The sequence below is a fragment of the Drosophila subpulchrella genome, unplaced genomic scaffold, assembly GCF_014743375.2.
Source record: "Drosophila subpulchrella strain 33 F10 #4 breed RU33 unplaced genomic scaffold, RU_Dsub_v1.1 Primary Assembly Seq354, whole genome shotgun sequence".
In the NCBI taxonomy this organism is placed as follows: Eukaryota; Metazoa; Arthropoda; class Insecta; order Diptera; family Drosophilidae; genus Drosophila; species Drosophila subpulchrella.
In genome coordinates this window covers 305,964-320,623 of record NW_023665577.1, presented here as the reverse complement: position 1 = coordinate 320,623, position 14,660 = coordinate 305,964, and the positions used below count along the sequence as shown (strand labels likewise).

Genomic DNA, 14,660 nt, shown 5'->3' with positions numbered 1-14,660 from the left:
CTCCCGAGTGCGAGGGTGTAATCACTTGTACTTAATATGCAGATGATGACAATGTGACAATCAAACCGATTCCAAGTCGCCTGGCACTCCTGCCTCGGCATTCCGGTCTCTCGCCCCCATATCGCCCGATGTTATGCGAATCGGATTATTATTATCATTGTTATCGTTATCGTAAAAAGCAAAGGCAGAATGCGCATTTTCCTCTTCCTTTTGAGGCGCAGATTTGCCCGTGGCATAAACGCATTAAACCTGCCCCTGGCGGCACTTTGAATCCTAAAAAGGCAATTTGTTTGCATTATGATTTTTATCTTCCTGCTCGAATTGTTTGTTTTCATATCAAATCGCTAATGCAAAATAAAATATAAAGCTAATTTTAAGAATTTTGAATGGAGAGAAGGTTTTTCCTATGTTCTGTTATAACAATAAATATTTTACAATTGATTTTAAGTAATATGAAAAGCAAGATGTCCTTAAAATGGATCGTAAGGAACGCTTAGCTAAGCTAATTTAAGGCATTTTTAAAAGATTATTTAACAATTGGTTCCAAGTAATGTAAAATACAATATGCTTTTTTTTAAGGGGCCTTAAAGGAATAATTTTCCCGGCACTTACCTGAACTCCATAAATCGATTGTATATGGAATATTGTGTCTGGAATCTCATATCGCAAATAAAAAGCATAAATTGATGCCTTAATAGCGGCGGTTAATCATATTTGTATCCGCCAGAGCATTGTGATGGTAAAAAGTCGCTCATTTTTTTGGCGCCTCCTCCACACAATCGTGTCGGTCATTTCATTTGGAAAATTCACATTTTCATCTGGCATGTGTTAATGCACTGGGCGTCGGCGGATGGAATGCAGCTGAGTTTGTGGTATAACTTCATAAAAATGCCAACTGGTTGCACTGCAAGATTTACTGCAGGCAGGGAAAAAATGCGAAAAGGAAACCGAACCGTTGCCAGTCAAAAGTTTGGCTGCGATAAATGGACTGACGAACGCGAAAGGATAACAGCAGGATACATCGTTCTGGAATACAAATGTGGGGAGCATGTTTGTTTTACCCAATTTGTTGCTGCCCTTTTGCGTTTTTGCTCTACGGCATTGTTTTTCGCTGAGAACACACTCCAGGCACAAAACCAATGGAAAAGGGGGAGGGTGCGGTGTGGTCCTCGACATTTTAACTGAAATGCAACAGGAGGCCGCGTGTTAATGCTGAAAAAAGGACAACAACCCAAGGACCCTTTTGCAGCAAAGTGGCAAAGTCGTGACGAACTCTGAACTCCAGCGAACAAGTAAAATAAAATAAGTGAAAAAGGAGTGGGGCAGCTGCCAGCTGGATGTCGCGGTCACTTTTCATGCTTTCTGCTGAGCCTTTTCAGATCCCTTTTTCATTATCCCGGACCTGGCTTGTGCAGGATTTTCTGGGGCGGGCCAGCAACAAATGTCTGGGGTGAAAGTCACGCGCTGAATTTAATGCCCAGCCAATGCCCCCGAAAACGAGGCGTGTCAATGACTCTGGGTCACCAAATTGTTGTCCCAGGCAATCCGATTTCTGGCATCTCGCTGATTGCCCCACACAACTTGATGGCCAACTTTCAGTTCTGCGCTTTCGATTTCGATGTTACCCATACGCCCCGTCGCACGCACAGCAATTGATGGATGGATAGAAATCTGTGGCGGGCCCAATGCCAAAGCAAGGCAACCGCTGGGTAAAACTTCCCGAGTATCTCGTGTTGGAAATGTTCTTAAACATTTCACCCAACTGTCGGTGAACTGCCACAAAATTCCAGCTGACAAGAAGTGCTTCTGCTGAGAACAAGGCCTTGGAATATCAGAATCCTAATGTCGTTATATTTACCATAGTCGTTGCAACGATTTATATTATGTAATTTTATAAGTATTCAAAATAAAAAAAAATTATTTTTATACCCTTGCAGAGGGTATATTGATTTCAGTCAGAAGTTTGCAACGCAGTGAAGGAGACGTTTCCGACCCCATAAAGTATATATATTCTTGATCAGCATGACTAGACGAGTCGAACTAGCCATGTCCGTCTGTCCGTCTGTCCGTCTGTCCGTCCGTTTCTACGCAAACTAGTCTCTCAGTTTTAAGGCTATCGGGCTGAAACTTTCCCAAAAGTCTTATATATTTTGCAGGTAGTATATAAGTCGGAACCAGCCGGATCGGACAACTATATCTTATAGCTCCCATAGGAATAATCGGACAAAAAAATTTAAAAAAATTATATCTTTGGTGTTTTTTAGCATATAACCTCCTAAGCTTGGAAATAACATTTTGTAATTAGTTTTGAATTTTGAATTACATTTTATCGAAATCGGACGACTATATCATATAGCTGCCATAGGAACGATCGGAAAATTTTTGGAAAAATAATATGAAACAAATTATAGCTTCAGTGTTTTTCAACATATAACCTCGGAAATAACATTTTTTAATTAGTTCTGAATTTCGAATTTAATTTTATCAAAATCGGACGACTATATCATATAGCTGCCATAGGAACGATCGGAAAATTGGTAGGAAAATAATATGAAACAAATTATAGCTTCGGTGTTTTTTAACATATAACCTCCTACGCTTGGAAATAAGATTTTTTAATTAGTTCTGAATTTCGAATTTAATTTTATCAAAATCGGACGACTATATCTTATAGCTGCCATAGGAACGATCGGAAAATTGGTAGGAAAATAATATGAAACAAATTATAGCTTCGGTGTTTTTTGACATATTATCTTATACTATTGGGAATATCATTTTTTGTGTTTTTAAATTTAATAATTATAGCTGCAAGGGTATATAAGCTTCGGCTTGCCGAAGCTAACTTCTTTTCTTGTTATAAATGGTTTCGATTTATTTAACACTTTAAGTTTTGAAATGCCATAGATGTTGAGATATCTTTAATAGTAAAGAAGAACCTAGATTGGCAATGATATCTGCCACTTTTCTGTTTATTTCCTAGACAGGGAACATTTGTTTCATGTAGAACTAACATTTAACCAACAAATGTATGAAATCCGTTCCCTTTCATCTGCAACCTCCATAGACATAATTTTTGGGGGAACTTAATTAGAATTTTGCTGGCTGTGAAAGTTTCCCTTGTTTCGCCTCCGGAACCCGCATATGTTGCGCAAATTTAATTGCTCTACAAAGCCGCAAAATAGACAAACAAAAGTTCCCGCACCGCCTACACAACATTGAAATCCGTTCGGAAGGAGTTGAACATGAACACAAGACTCAGATTTTGGAAAAAAAAAACAAAACAGAAGAGCCCGCAGTGGCATTCGCAGTCTGCGGAGGCAATTTCAACTTTTCCCAGTGTGTACTTAATGGAAAATGACTTTATTGTAAGCCGGCTTGCAAGCCTCTAAGCGCCAATTTTCAACACTTGCGCTATTTTATGGAATCTGCTGTAAGAATGTATAAAATTATGCAAGACACAACGACTTTTTGTCCACAAAGTAAAGCGTTTTCCTTTAATATTCATCTTCCGGCGGAAACATTGACTCAATGTTATGGCAGTATGCCACCAATGATCTGTCCTTGTCATCGGGAAATATTTTTCCTAAGAACTCGAGCAGACCAGGCTGATTTTGGACAATCTCGGCATACTCTTCAAAGGCAATAATTCCATCCTTGTCCGTGTCGAATTTGGCGAATAAGAACTCGCACATGTCCTGTTCGGGAAAATAACTTAAGTTCAAGGTTATCATTTCATATTTACACTCACCGCTCGGAGCTCATTGACCTCATCATCGTCATCGCCGTAGAAGAATTTTTCAATGGCCAAACCGACCACCTCACGATTCAGAACCACTGTACCAGCACTTGTATAAACCTATAGTTGATATGGGAATTTAGTAAATGGCTTGTCATCAGATAGTTGGATTAAATGAAGCTGTGAAATCAAAGTAGCGTTATCAAAAAAGATAGGTAAAAGGCGTGAAAAAGGCAAAATAAATATTAAAAAAAAAATTTTTTTTAAACCATCTTAGCTTTTAAGTATTCCAAAAAGCTTTGAAACTAGACTCGATTAGGTTTAATTAGAAAACTCAAATTATCGTAGCACTAGCCACCTCAAATGCAAACTTCATTCGCTCCTGCAGATTTCCGGTGAAGAACACGCAGAACAGTCGCATCCAGGCTTCTGGAGAAACGGAACGACCGTCCTGCGTGATGTTCATCAGAACGCGGTCGATGATGGTTGTGTCGAAGATCCCAAAGCTGACTAGGAACAGGTTGTAGAGCTGGTTGGTGGACATCATGCGGGATCCGTTGTTGAGGGCGTATTTGTAGAACACGATCAGCAGGCTGACCACGTCGTTGGAAGAGAATTCCGTGGAGGCGGTGAAGCTCTTGATCAGGCTGTTATATAACGTAAGGAACTTGGTGTTGGCCATGTCATCCAGGGTGAGGTCGATGCGATTCATTGTGGTTTTGGTTGTCTTTAATTAATAAACAATAACTATGTTTTTAGTTTTTTTTTATATTTTTACTCAGTGTTGTTCAGTGGGGTCTGTGCTTTGGGTGTGTGATGAAAATGATTAACATGTGGGGCCCAGGCCTACTTAAAAGTGTGTGGGTTATGCAAGACAAATTGCAAATAGATTGGGTAAGTCGGAGCAGCAGCCCAAAGACTCGCAGGGAATGTAACGAGCGCAATTTAAAAGCAATAAAACAGCGCCGCGACATAAAAAATACATCAGGCACGCTACATGGACTACATCTGTCCCCCATTTCGAATAAATATTTGAAGCAAGCCCGGCCGAAACACACAAAGGCCGAGGCAAAAGCTGAAAGCTGTGCGCATGAGAAACGCGAATATAATAATCCAAACAAAAGCGCTGAGATGGGTGTAAAGCCTTCCATGTGGAAATTCGGCGGAAATGGCTGTGTAGCCATTTTGTTTGGGGTAACAAATGTTCGGAATCTCCCTCCCTTTGTTGTGTAATTGTATGCCCCCGCCGCTCGCCACACACTCATACGTGCCACGCCCTCGAAAATACCAAAGAAATGAGGAGGCGGCTGAAACGCTCGACACGGCATAATAACAATAAAATAAGAGGGAAGAGCCTTACAAAAAAGAAGAAAGGGCGGCAAGGCTTCACGCTCCTTAATGTCTCCAAAGTTGACATCGCAAAGTGTTGGCGGATTTGCAGGCGAGTTGGGCTGGATTTCGGTATAGAGTTTAGATTGATATATTCTCAGCACGGTGTTTGGAAGAGACTTAAGGCATAAATTTGTTGAGTAAGACAAATTGTGCGGAAACAAAATTGGAAACATTTTAATTCCCATAAAAAGGCAACCATAAATGTTTAACATTTTATTTAAGCAGGCTAAGGCATCATATGCCATTGAACCCTAACAGATAAATACAAAAAAACATTAGGACAAGTCGAGCATCAAGCAACATATAGAAACCGAATATAACCAGAGCCATCAATAATTATACCTAAAGACTTTACATAGGCCACCTATAGAGAATACCTGAACCATGGAAAATCTGGATTCCACAATAAATTCCACCGAGAACAGCCGCTTTTCCGCACTTTATAGCGGACTGATAAAGGAGATTGCTGCCAACTCGAGAATGTCGACCTTGGACATTACCTGTTTGCTGTGCGTCTACTACAAGTTCGTCAAGTTCAACGGACCGGGAGCCAAGCAGATGAAGAAGCATCAGTTCTACCAGATCTACCTGGTGCTCTTCAACGTGGCCAATGTGCAGGTCATCGAACGCAGTCTCCTGGCCATCACGAAGGATACGAAGTTCGTCAGTCCCCAGGCCTGGATTGATCTCTTCGAGCTCTATACAACAGAGGACCTTGAAAGGCGCATGCGTTTCGCCTTCGAAGTGAGTGTTAGAATTTCAAAATTATTTAGGAACTATATAGGTTTTCCCTCTTTTTAGGTATATGACACTAAGAACACCGGAGTTATCGATCGCGAGCAGGTGGGCGTGGCATGCGAGAAATTCTTTATTGAGGGCGACGACGAGGATGAACTTATTGAACTGAGGGCGGTGAGCTTTTAGAGTCGTGATTTTAAATTAAAGACTTACTTAAAGATGTGCTTTCAGGACATGACTGAATTTATTATGAAGAAGTTTGATGTCGACAAGGATGGTGTCATTTCTTTTGAGGACTACTCCTCAGTTGTCTCCCAGCAGCCCGTTTTGGTTGAGTTCTTGGGATGGCTCTTTCCGTCGAACGAAGAGAAGGATCTCATGGCTCATGTTATTAACATGGACTCCATGCTTAAATATTGTAACCCCGAGTTATAATATACTGGATTTTCTTAAAAATATTCTAAATTTTCTATATATATAAATAAATACAAATACTGATATTAAGAACGTTGAGAACGGATTTTTTTTCTGAGTATAATGACTGGGGAATAGCTGACTCATTCTTAATAACTTCTTTAATGTTCGATTTGACTCTTAGGTGAATTTATAGGTGTTGACAAGTATCATTTCAATTCTATTATTAACTGAAGCTGCGCTTGCTATGCAAGACTCTCAAATTTTCTAGCCTGTATGGTTCCCAAGATATCGCCGTCTATACGGACAGACGGAAAAGGATACATCGAAGCGGCTGGTAATCCTGATCAAAAATGAATAAACTTTTGGACAAACGCACTATCCGCATATTCTGGTAGCAACGGACTTAAATTTTTCGGGGTTTCAGTACATTTAACTTAATAACAATTCCAATTCCTTTTTAAAAAGACAAATGATTAATTGATTACTACTAGCAATAGTTACAATTGATTCTGTTATGATTGGCATCATTTATTTCTATTTCTTTATAGTTTTAATTTTTTAAAAACAGTTTTTTGCTTGAATAAGAAGGCTTCCGAAATAGTTGTCATTTATAAACAAGATATAAAGAAATGTACTAGAGTCAAAACTACAAAAAAAACTCAAAGGGAAAACATAAAAATAATAAAAAAAAGTAATTTATAGACTAAAAAAATAAAAAACCACGGAATGGAGAATCTAGACGCCACTATAGATAACATGGAAAACAGTCGATTTGCGGCCCTTTACGGAAGTTTGATTAAGGAGTTGGCCGCAACTTCGGAGATGTCTCAGACGGATATCACCTGTTTGCTTGTCGTTTATTACAAGTTCTCTAAGGCCAATGGTCCTCAGTGCAAGAAGATGACCAAGAAGCAGTTCTATCAGATCTTTTTGGTTCTGTTTAACGTGGCCAATGTCCAGGTAATTGAGCGCACTCTGCTGGCCATCACCAAGGATACGAAGTATGTGAGTCCCCAGGCCTGGATCCATCTCTTCGATCTCTACACAACCAAGGACATCCAAGTGCGCATGAAATTTGCCTTCGAGGTCAGTATATGGGACCATACCAATAATTGCATAGGGAACACCTGTACATTTTTTTTATAGGTCTATGACACAAAAGGAACTGGTGTTATTGATCGAGAGCAAGTTGGTGTAGCTTGCGAAAAATTTTTTTACGGTGAAGATGAAGATGAGCTGAACGAACTTAAGGCGGTGAGCATTTCTTAAAACAACAAGATTAAAGATTATTTAAATTTTTGTTCTTTTAGGACATGACTGAGTTTCTCATGAAGAAGTTTGACCTGGACAAAGACGGCGTAATTTCATATGAGGACTACTCAACTGTCGTCGAGCAGCAACCAATTTTAGTCGAGTTCTTGGGCTGGTTATTTCCGTCGAAGGAAGACAAGGATCTTATGGCCCATTGTATTAACCTACAATTGAATCAAAATTAAACATTGCATTGAAAATACCCACATTATTAGTTATTTTCTCTTTATGATTTTTGTTTTTGAAATTCTTTGGCTTCTAAGATATTTTAGATCAAACAAAAACACCTCTTAACGAGGTAAAAAGTAGTGGCGAACGCGCCTTTAACAAAAATTTCTGATATCAACAATTGTTACGAAAAATGATATTACATTCGATAAAATAAATAAACTATATTAAATTTATGATTTCGGCCCGCAACAGTAAATATTTTTTTAGCTACTCGTAAATTTTCTGCTGTAGCGTGCCGAATACATAAATTTAATATAGTTTATTTATTTTATCGAATGTAATATAATTTTTCGTCACAATTGTTGATATCAGAAATGTTTGTTAAAGGCGCGTTCGCCACTACTTTTTACCTCGTTAAGATGTGTTTCTGTTTGATATTAGAAGTTTTTTTTGCACAAGAGTTTAAGTACCCCAATTAATAACAAGTTTTATCTCTTTAATTACCTATTTTAATAGCACAAGTTTGGAATCTCAAGGGCTGTATAGTTTCAGATTCCAAGAGAAATCTGTCGTTTCTTACATTTCTCGCCGAACTAGCGGGTTTTTCCAAAGTGGTAGAACAAATAGATCAAGTTTCTTATTTCGATTAGCTTCATGCAAGTAAATGACCATTAAGCCATAACAGATTTTCCGTTTGAAAAAAATTCAATAAGAATATTTTTTATCAAATTGATTTATTTCTTGTTTATTCCAATAAGTATGAAATTTTTCGTATACGGAGCTGAAACGAGTTGCACTTTTTATACCCGTTACTCGTAGAGTAAAAGGGTATACTAGATTCGTCGGAAAGTATGTAACAGGCAGAAGGAAGCGTTTCCGACCCCATAAAGTATATATATTCTTGATCAGGATCACTAGCCGAGTCGATCTAGCCATGTCCTTCTGTCCGTATGAACGCTGAGATCTCGGAAACAATAAGAGCTACAATACTGGGATTAGGCATGCAGATTCCTGAGATTCCTGCGCAGCGCAAGTTTGCTTCAGAAGAGTGCCACGCCCACTCTAACGCCCACAAGCCGCCCAAAGCTGTGGCTCCTACAGTTTTCATGCTAAAGTAAAAATTTAAGCTGAAATGTATTGTTCTCATCAATGCCTACCGATTGACCTAAAAAAAAAAGTTTGCCACGCCCACTTTAACGCCAACAAACCGCCCACAAACTTCAAAAAATCGTAAATATGAACGCGGATATCTCGGAAAATATCAAAGATGGAGAAACGGGATTTCAGATTTAGATTCCGTAGGCTTGAGCGCAGCGCAAGTTTGTTACGCGAATATGCCACGTCCACACTAACGCCCACAAACCGCCCAAGCCTGTGGCGCCCACAATTTTCGTGCTAGATAAAAAATTGTAACTGAAATGTATTGGTCTCGTCAATACCTATCGATTGATTAAAAAAAAACTTTGCCACGCCCACTCTAACGCCCACATCGCCTAAATCTGTCTACCGCCGGTAGGTGGCGCATTTGCTGCTTGCATATCTCCATTTTCCTTTGGTCCCTTTAGCTGAGTAACGGGTATCTGATAGTCGAGGTACTCGACTATAGCGTTCTTCCTTGTTAATGCTTAACAAAACTAGCTAAACAAACGGGGGCCCTTATCCCCACCGTATCCAGCAGCTTCAATTTTCTAAATTTTTACTTTTACACTTTCACCGGATTTGCTCCCAAACAAATCTATATTTCGAAAGTCTTGGTATGCAATCTTCTTAGTTTTTGCAATACCTTTCGATTGGTGTATCACTCGTTATGATCGGACCATGATGGTAGAGTTTCAATTCTGCGGCTATATATAGTAGTTGTCTTCGCACGCTCTCTTGCGCGCTTCGCCACTACGTGTACTGCCGTCCACAGTGATAAAAAAGAAAAAAAATATGTTACTCAAAACTATCAGTACAATAGACAAATCGTAGGCAAATCGTAAACGTAAAAAAATGTTGTAAATATTTTTTAGTCTGCTTCAAAACTTCCCTCATAGTCAAATGTCCTGAATGTTATGAAGGCGTTTACTTTCTTCTATCCACAGGGTTCCTGTGGATAAATAGTCGTACGTTAATACATTTCCCTTTCTAAACACATTAGTACATAACTAAGATTTTAGGTATGTAATTTGCGTTTTTACTGCTCGAAGGCATAATATCAATTGCATTGCCAATCATTAAGAGGAGTGTCCAACTACATATATGTTGAACTATGAAATATTCACAAAATAAACAAGGTTTTCGACCGGCAGCAAAAGCCTTTAAAGCTGAATAAATGCGATAATACATCCCCTGGTTGAAAGTGGTCTAAGCCCACCTTTGCTGCGGGCATTTGTGGTCGACTAGGCTCCTCGACCTGATTCAAGGCATCCCATAATTATATGACTTACCACAGCCGCACATTCCTCTGTGGATGGGATTCAGTTCCAGGTCGGAAGTGGGAAGTCGGTTAAGTACCTCATTAACTTCAATGCGTTTGATTACATTACGTACGGTTTTGTGCGGTGTTCAAGCCAAACAATTTGAGAATTGTGTGCTGCGGCCCCCTCAGTTCCCCTTTCCCACCGTGTCTGTTAATTTGCCCGATTCAATTGGCATTTGAAAGTATTTGGGACATGGCTAAGCCCCTGAATGCTCACGTATTTGCCATGATTTGGCATTTATGCAGTGGCATTATGTGATGCGAATTGATTTACATTAATTGCTGCCAGCGGGCGGCTTATTTTCCATCCATCTAGTTTCCCACCATAACCCAAAAATCTGGCCTCGACATCAAATTTAAGTTGCAGCAAGTTGTAGTTTCATTTAAACCACTAAGACGGGTTAACTGAATCGACTCGACTGGCTGCAGTTGACAACTTCCAGACTCGAAACCCCATATCAACGGTCTAAGCCAGCGTGTGGCCCAGGGACTTCAGTTGGCCAGAACTCCCTGGCCGAGTTGGACTTTTGTTAAGCCGTCAGTCCGCCGTCGGCCGTCGGCCAACATGTTTGAGTCTCGCTGGCATCAACATTAATTATCCCTGATAGTAATCATGCAATTTGTACGTGAGCCTGAGCCGAGCAAGCGCTCCTCGGGCCATCGGCATCCATGCTGCGGTCTTTATTGTGGCATTAACAGCAGCATCCGCATGGCCTGCAGCCCCGGCAGCATCATTATGCTCATTATTGTCGTCAAAGGCGTGCAGGGCGTTCTGCCGGAGGCCCAGGGAACCGAGAACCGGAGAACCGAGCACCGGAGACCCAGCCGGAGAAACGGGAGTCGAGGCACGGGCACGGCGGCCTGGAGATCCGGGGACAATGCGCGTTTGATGAATTGCATTAGGACATGTATGTAATTATAATCAATTAACCCAGGCGGGCATGTGGTGCCCAGCAATTTACTCTGCAATTTAAAGTACAAATGAGCAATGGGGTGGACACAGTGTGGAGCTTTCGAGTCGTATAACTATGCTATTAAAGATCTTGCATCATTTATTTCTTAAATTTTTCTTAGTTACTATCTATACGATATGTGATTTCTATCAAATGAATATAGATAAATATATATCGATGGTTTTTAATAGCTTTTTAGATATGAGAAGTTCTTATTCAGAACGAGGTTGTTTAAATGTGATGGTTTAAAATAACCTTTAGTAATAATACTAAACTTAAAATAAAAAGATTAGTTAAAATCCTTCTTTTATAAAATACCCCCTAATATAGAAAATTGTAAATAACATTTAAAACAAGAAAGGAAGTTAGCTTCGGCAAGCCGAAGCTTATATACCCTTGCAGCTATAATTATTAAATTTAAAAACACAAAAAATGATATTCCCAATATTATAAGATAATATGTCAAAAAACACCGAAGCTATAATTTGTTTCATATTATTTTCCTACCAATTTTCCGATCGTTCCTATGGCAGCTATATGATATAGTCGTCCGATTTTGATAAAATTAAATTCGAAATTCAGAACTAATTAAAAAATCTTATTTCCAAGCGTAGGAGGTTATATGTTAAAAAACACCGAAGCTATAATTTGTTTCATATTATTTTCCTACCAATTTTCCGATCGTTCCTATGGCAGCTATATGATATAGTCGTCCGATTTTGATCAAATTAAATTCGAAATTAGGAACTAATTAAAAATTGTTATTTCCGAGCGTTGGAGGTTATATGTTGAAAAACACTGAAGCTATAATTTGTTTCATATTATTTTTCCAAAAATTTTCCGATCGATCCTATGGCAGCTATATGATATAGTCGCCCGATTTCGATAAAATTTAATTCAAAATTCTAAACTAATTACAAAATGTTATTTCCAAGCTTAGGAGGTTATATGCTAAAAAACACCAAAGATATAATTTTTTTAAATTTTTTTGTCCGATTATTCCTATGGGAGCTATAAGATATAGTTGTCCGATCCGGCTGGTTCCGACTTATATACTACCTGCAAGAGATATAAGACTTTTGGGAAAGTTTCAGCCCGATAGCTTTAAAACTGAGAGACTAGTTTGCGTAGAAACGGACGGACAGACGGACATGGCTAGATCGACTCGTCTAGTCAAGCTGATCAAGAATATATATACTTTATGGGGTCGGAAACGTCTCCTTCACTGCGTTGCAAACTTCTGACTGAAATCAATATACCCTCTGCAAGGGTATAAATATTTAAACCCAACTGATACAATGCAATATCATGTATTTATAGTGTAGCTTCAATCTGAAAATTTATCAACGTTAGAAGGTTAAAATGTTGTAGCTTTCCTAAAAATAACTTAATAATTTTACCCAAGCTGCAAGAACTTATTTGTTTAATAACTTGTAGACATAAGAAATTCTTATAAACTTCTTATGTACTATGATATTTTAAAAGAATTTATTTAATAAATTAATGAAACTTAAAATGTGAAGGCTAGCTAATATGCCATTTTTTATAAATTACCCATACAATTTAAAGGTTTTTAAACCCAACTGTATTCAATGCAATATCATCTATCTTATAATATTACCAATCTAATAATGTATGGGTCAAGTACTCAAAATGTTGTAAGCTTAAATGAAAATAACATAAACATTTTACCCAAGCTGCAAGTACTTAAGTTCAGCAGTGAATTCCAGTCCACCCACAAGAAATACAAGTCCCTGATTGTATCTCCCCCGAAATCTAACCGCAGTCCGTTGACAATCTTAGGCGATGGCGACAAGTGACTTTTGGGCTATCAATGGCCAAGCCGAGTTGGCAAAGCAAACAGACCATTTAGCTCAGTGGACAATGCAAACTTTGAAGCCAAACGGGGCGGAAAAGGCGACCCGCTGCAATTTTCGATTAAAATTCCAGTTTGCAATTCAATTAAACACTAATTAAAAGACATTTTTCCGCCAAGCGTTCCCTTTGACAACTTGCCTCACTCACTGCCACTCTCTCCCGGAGAAATGCTCGTTTTTGTCTCGGGATTCTCGGGGCTTTCCCCGGGGATCTCGGGGCTGTCAAAGCGGTGGCGGATGTTAGGCCACCCACTCGGGATAAGGCGACTCGACAAATGCGCACAAACTGTGATAAATGAAGGCGAATCGAGGGGCCACTAGGTGCAGGACGCAGGACGAAGGACGAAGGACGAGGGCGGGTCCTGGCATAATGAATGCCACAGAGGAGCCGGGAAGATAAAACACAAGGAGAACGAACCGAAGCCAAGGGGCGGGGACAGGAGGCCAAGGAATCAAAGCCAAGTATATTTTGCTGCATTTCTGCACCGGCTTTTGCCATTGACTTTCTGTGGGACAGTGTAAGCGAGTGAGTTAATTTCTGGCCAACTCAAAAGCTTCACGGAATTTGAGTTCGTTAAAGTAAATTTCATCTCCGCCTCTTTTTTGCCCCGTGTCCCCATCCTTTTCCTCTTCCGGGTGGCAACTACTTTGTGGCAAATTGAGAAGGGAAACACAAACAAACCCGGTTAAAAGGCAAACGCGTTTGTCAATTGTATCCAAAGATGAAGGTGCAAAAAGTGTGTGTGCTTGTACTCGGTTTTTTTGGAAAACTTCATTAACTTGGGAGCATCTCACTTCTAAAGGTAAAATGAAGAAAAAGTAGTTTTCGTAAATGTAACTTTTACAAGTGGTCTTTAAAGTAATACTTACTTTAACGTTTATAAAACATTTTCTAAATAAAATTTGTAATTCTATACATATTATAATAAATAACTTTTAGAAAAAAATATAAAATATTTTTATTTTATTGATTTTTTTCAAAAGTATTCATATTTTATACGGAAAGGCAGTTTCATTTAAAGATATTGCGATTTTGCTTATAAGACAGTTCCACAGATTTTATTACGATAACAACAACATAGTAATAAATAAGTATATTACATGACCATGAATATTAAGCTTAGTTTTATCGTGTTCAATGTATAGTATTTAAACTAAATCCTAATACCCTTTTAACTAATTGCCAATAAGGCAAACTCATTGTAGTATCAACTTTCTTCCTAGTGGCTCCAAGCTAAAATCACTGCATTCAATCTCCTAATTATCAGTTTCATTGACTAACCAGCACAACTTCGGCGAATCAATTACCAGAGCTCAGAACTTTGGCTAATTACCCGCAATTTTGTGGCAAATTTTGCAATGCGATACAAAAATGTCGGAGCAACTTAGAGTCAGGAGCCGTCAAAGGCGGAGGACTTTTGAGCGCTTTCCATTATCCGCTTGGCTGTGCTCGTCAAAGCTCGGAGCGGATGAACTGGCGGATGCATCCTGGCAGGACGGCGGTGGTGAAGGAGGCGACTTAAGGGGGCGGACCTCCTTGTCCTGGCCAGAAATATTGGATGGCAATTTGTCGGAAACTGCTTAATTGCATCGCAGCTCAATTT

The 14,660-nt window shown here is 39.2% G+C and overlaps 3 protein-coding genes across 3 annotated transcripts; 2 read left to right on the top strand and 1 right to left on the bottom strand.

The window, feature by feature from the left end:
- Positions 1–3,472: 3,472 nt before the first annotated feature.
- On the bottom strand, positions 3,473–4,448 carry LOC119560581 (EF-hand calcium-binding domain-containing protein 1). Its single transcript, XM_037874104.1, has 3 exons — positions 4,095–4,448; positions 3,749–3,856; positions 3,473–3,695 (listed from the first exon to the last, which is right to left on the bottom strand). The coding sequence occupies exons 1-3, from the start codon at positions 4,446–4,448 to the stop codon at positions 3,495–3,497; spliced, it is 663 nt and encodes a 220-aa protein (XP_037730032.1). The 3' UTR covers positions 3,473–3,494.
- Positions 4,449–5,367: 919 nt separating this feature from the next.
- Positions 5,368–6,370, top strand: LOC119560576 (EF-hand calcium-binding domain-containing protein 1). Its single transcript, XM_037874097.1, has 3 exons — positions 5,368–5,872; positions 5,930–6,040; positions 6,098–6,370. Exons 1-3 carry the CDS (start codon positions 5,513–5,515, stop codon positions 6,299–6,301), a joined length of 675 nt encoding a protein of 224 aa, XP_037730025.1. The 5' UTR covers positions 5,368–5,512; the 3' UTR covers positions 6,302–6,370.
- A 520-nt stretch (positions 6,371–6,890) lies between these two features.
- LOC119560577 lies at positions 6,891–7,796 on the top strand. Its single transcript, XM_037874098.1, has 3 exons — positions 6,891–7,369; positions 7,430–7,537; positions 7,594–7,796. The coding sequence occupies exons 1-3, from the start codon at positions 7,010–7,012 to the stop codon at positions 7,777–7,779; spliced, it is 654 nt and encodes a 217-aa protein (XP_037730026.1). The 5' UTR covers positions 6,891–7,009; the 3' UTR covers positions 7,780–7,796.
- Positions 7,797–14,660: the final 6,864 nt, after the last annotated feature.

What these genes read in the sequence shown, in the direction of transcription:
- LOC119560581 (XM_037874104.1), bottom strand. Translation starts at nt 4,448, where the DNA reads ATGAATCGCATCGACCTCACCCTGGATGACATGGCCAACACCAAGTTC. An exon ending in GAATGAAGTTTGCATTTGAG is followed by an intron (nt 3,857 to 4,094) that starts GTGGCTAGTGCT and finishes TATCAACTATAG; the next exon opens with GTTTATACAAGTGCTGGTAC. An exon ending in AGGTCAATGAGCTCCGAGCG is followed by an intron (nt 3,696 to 3,748) that starts GTGAGTGTAAAT and finishes TTTCCCGAACAG; the next exon opens with GACATGTGCGAGTTCTTATT.
- LOC119560577 (XM_037874098.1), top strand. Translation starts at nt 7,010, where the DNA reads ATGGAGAATCTAGACGCCACTATAGATAACATGGAAAACAGTCGATTT. An exon ending in GCATGAAATTTGCCTTCGAG is followed by an intron (nt 7,370 to 7,429) that starts GTCAGTATATGG and finishes TTTTTTTTATAG; the next exon opens with GTCTATGACACAAAAGGAAC. An exon ending in AGCTGAACGAACTTAAGGCG is followed by an intron (nt 7,538 to 7,593) that starts GTGAGCATTTCT and finishes TTGTTCTTTTAG; the next exon opens with GACATGACTGAGTTTCTCAT.
- LOC119560576 (XM_037874097.1), top strand. Translation starts at nt 5,513, where the DNA reads ATGGAAAATCTGGATTCCACAATAAATTCCACCGAGAACAGCCGCTTT. An exon ending in GCATGCGTTTCGCCTTCGAA is followed by an intron (nt 5,873 to 5,929) that starts GTGAGTGTTAGA and finishes CCCTCTTTTTAG; the next exon opens with GTATATGACACTAAGAACAC. An exon ending in AACTTATTGAACTGAGGGCG is followed by an intron (nt 6,041 to 6,097) that starts GTGAGCTTTTAG and finishes ATGTGCTTTCAG; the next exon opens with GACATGACTGAATTTATTAT.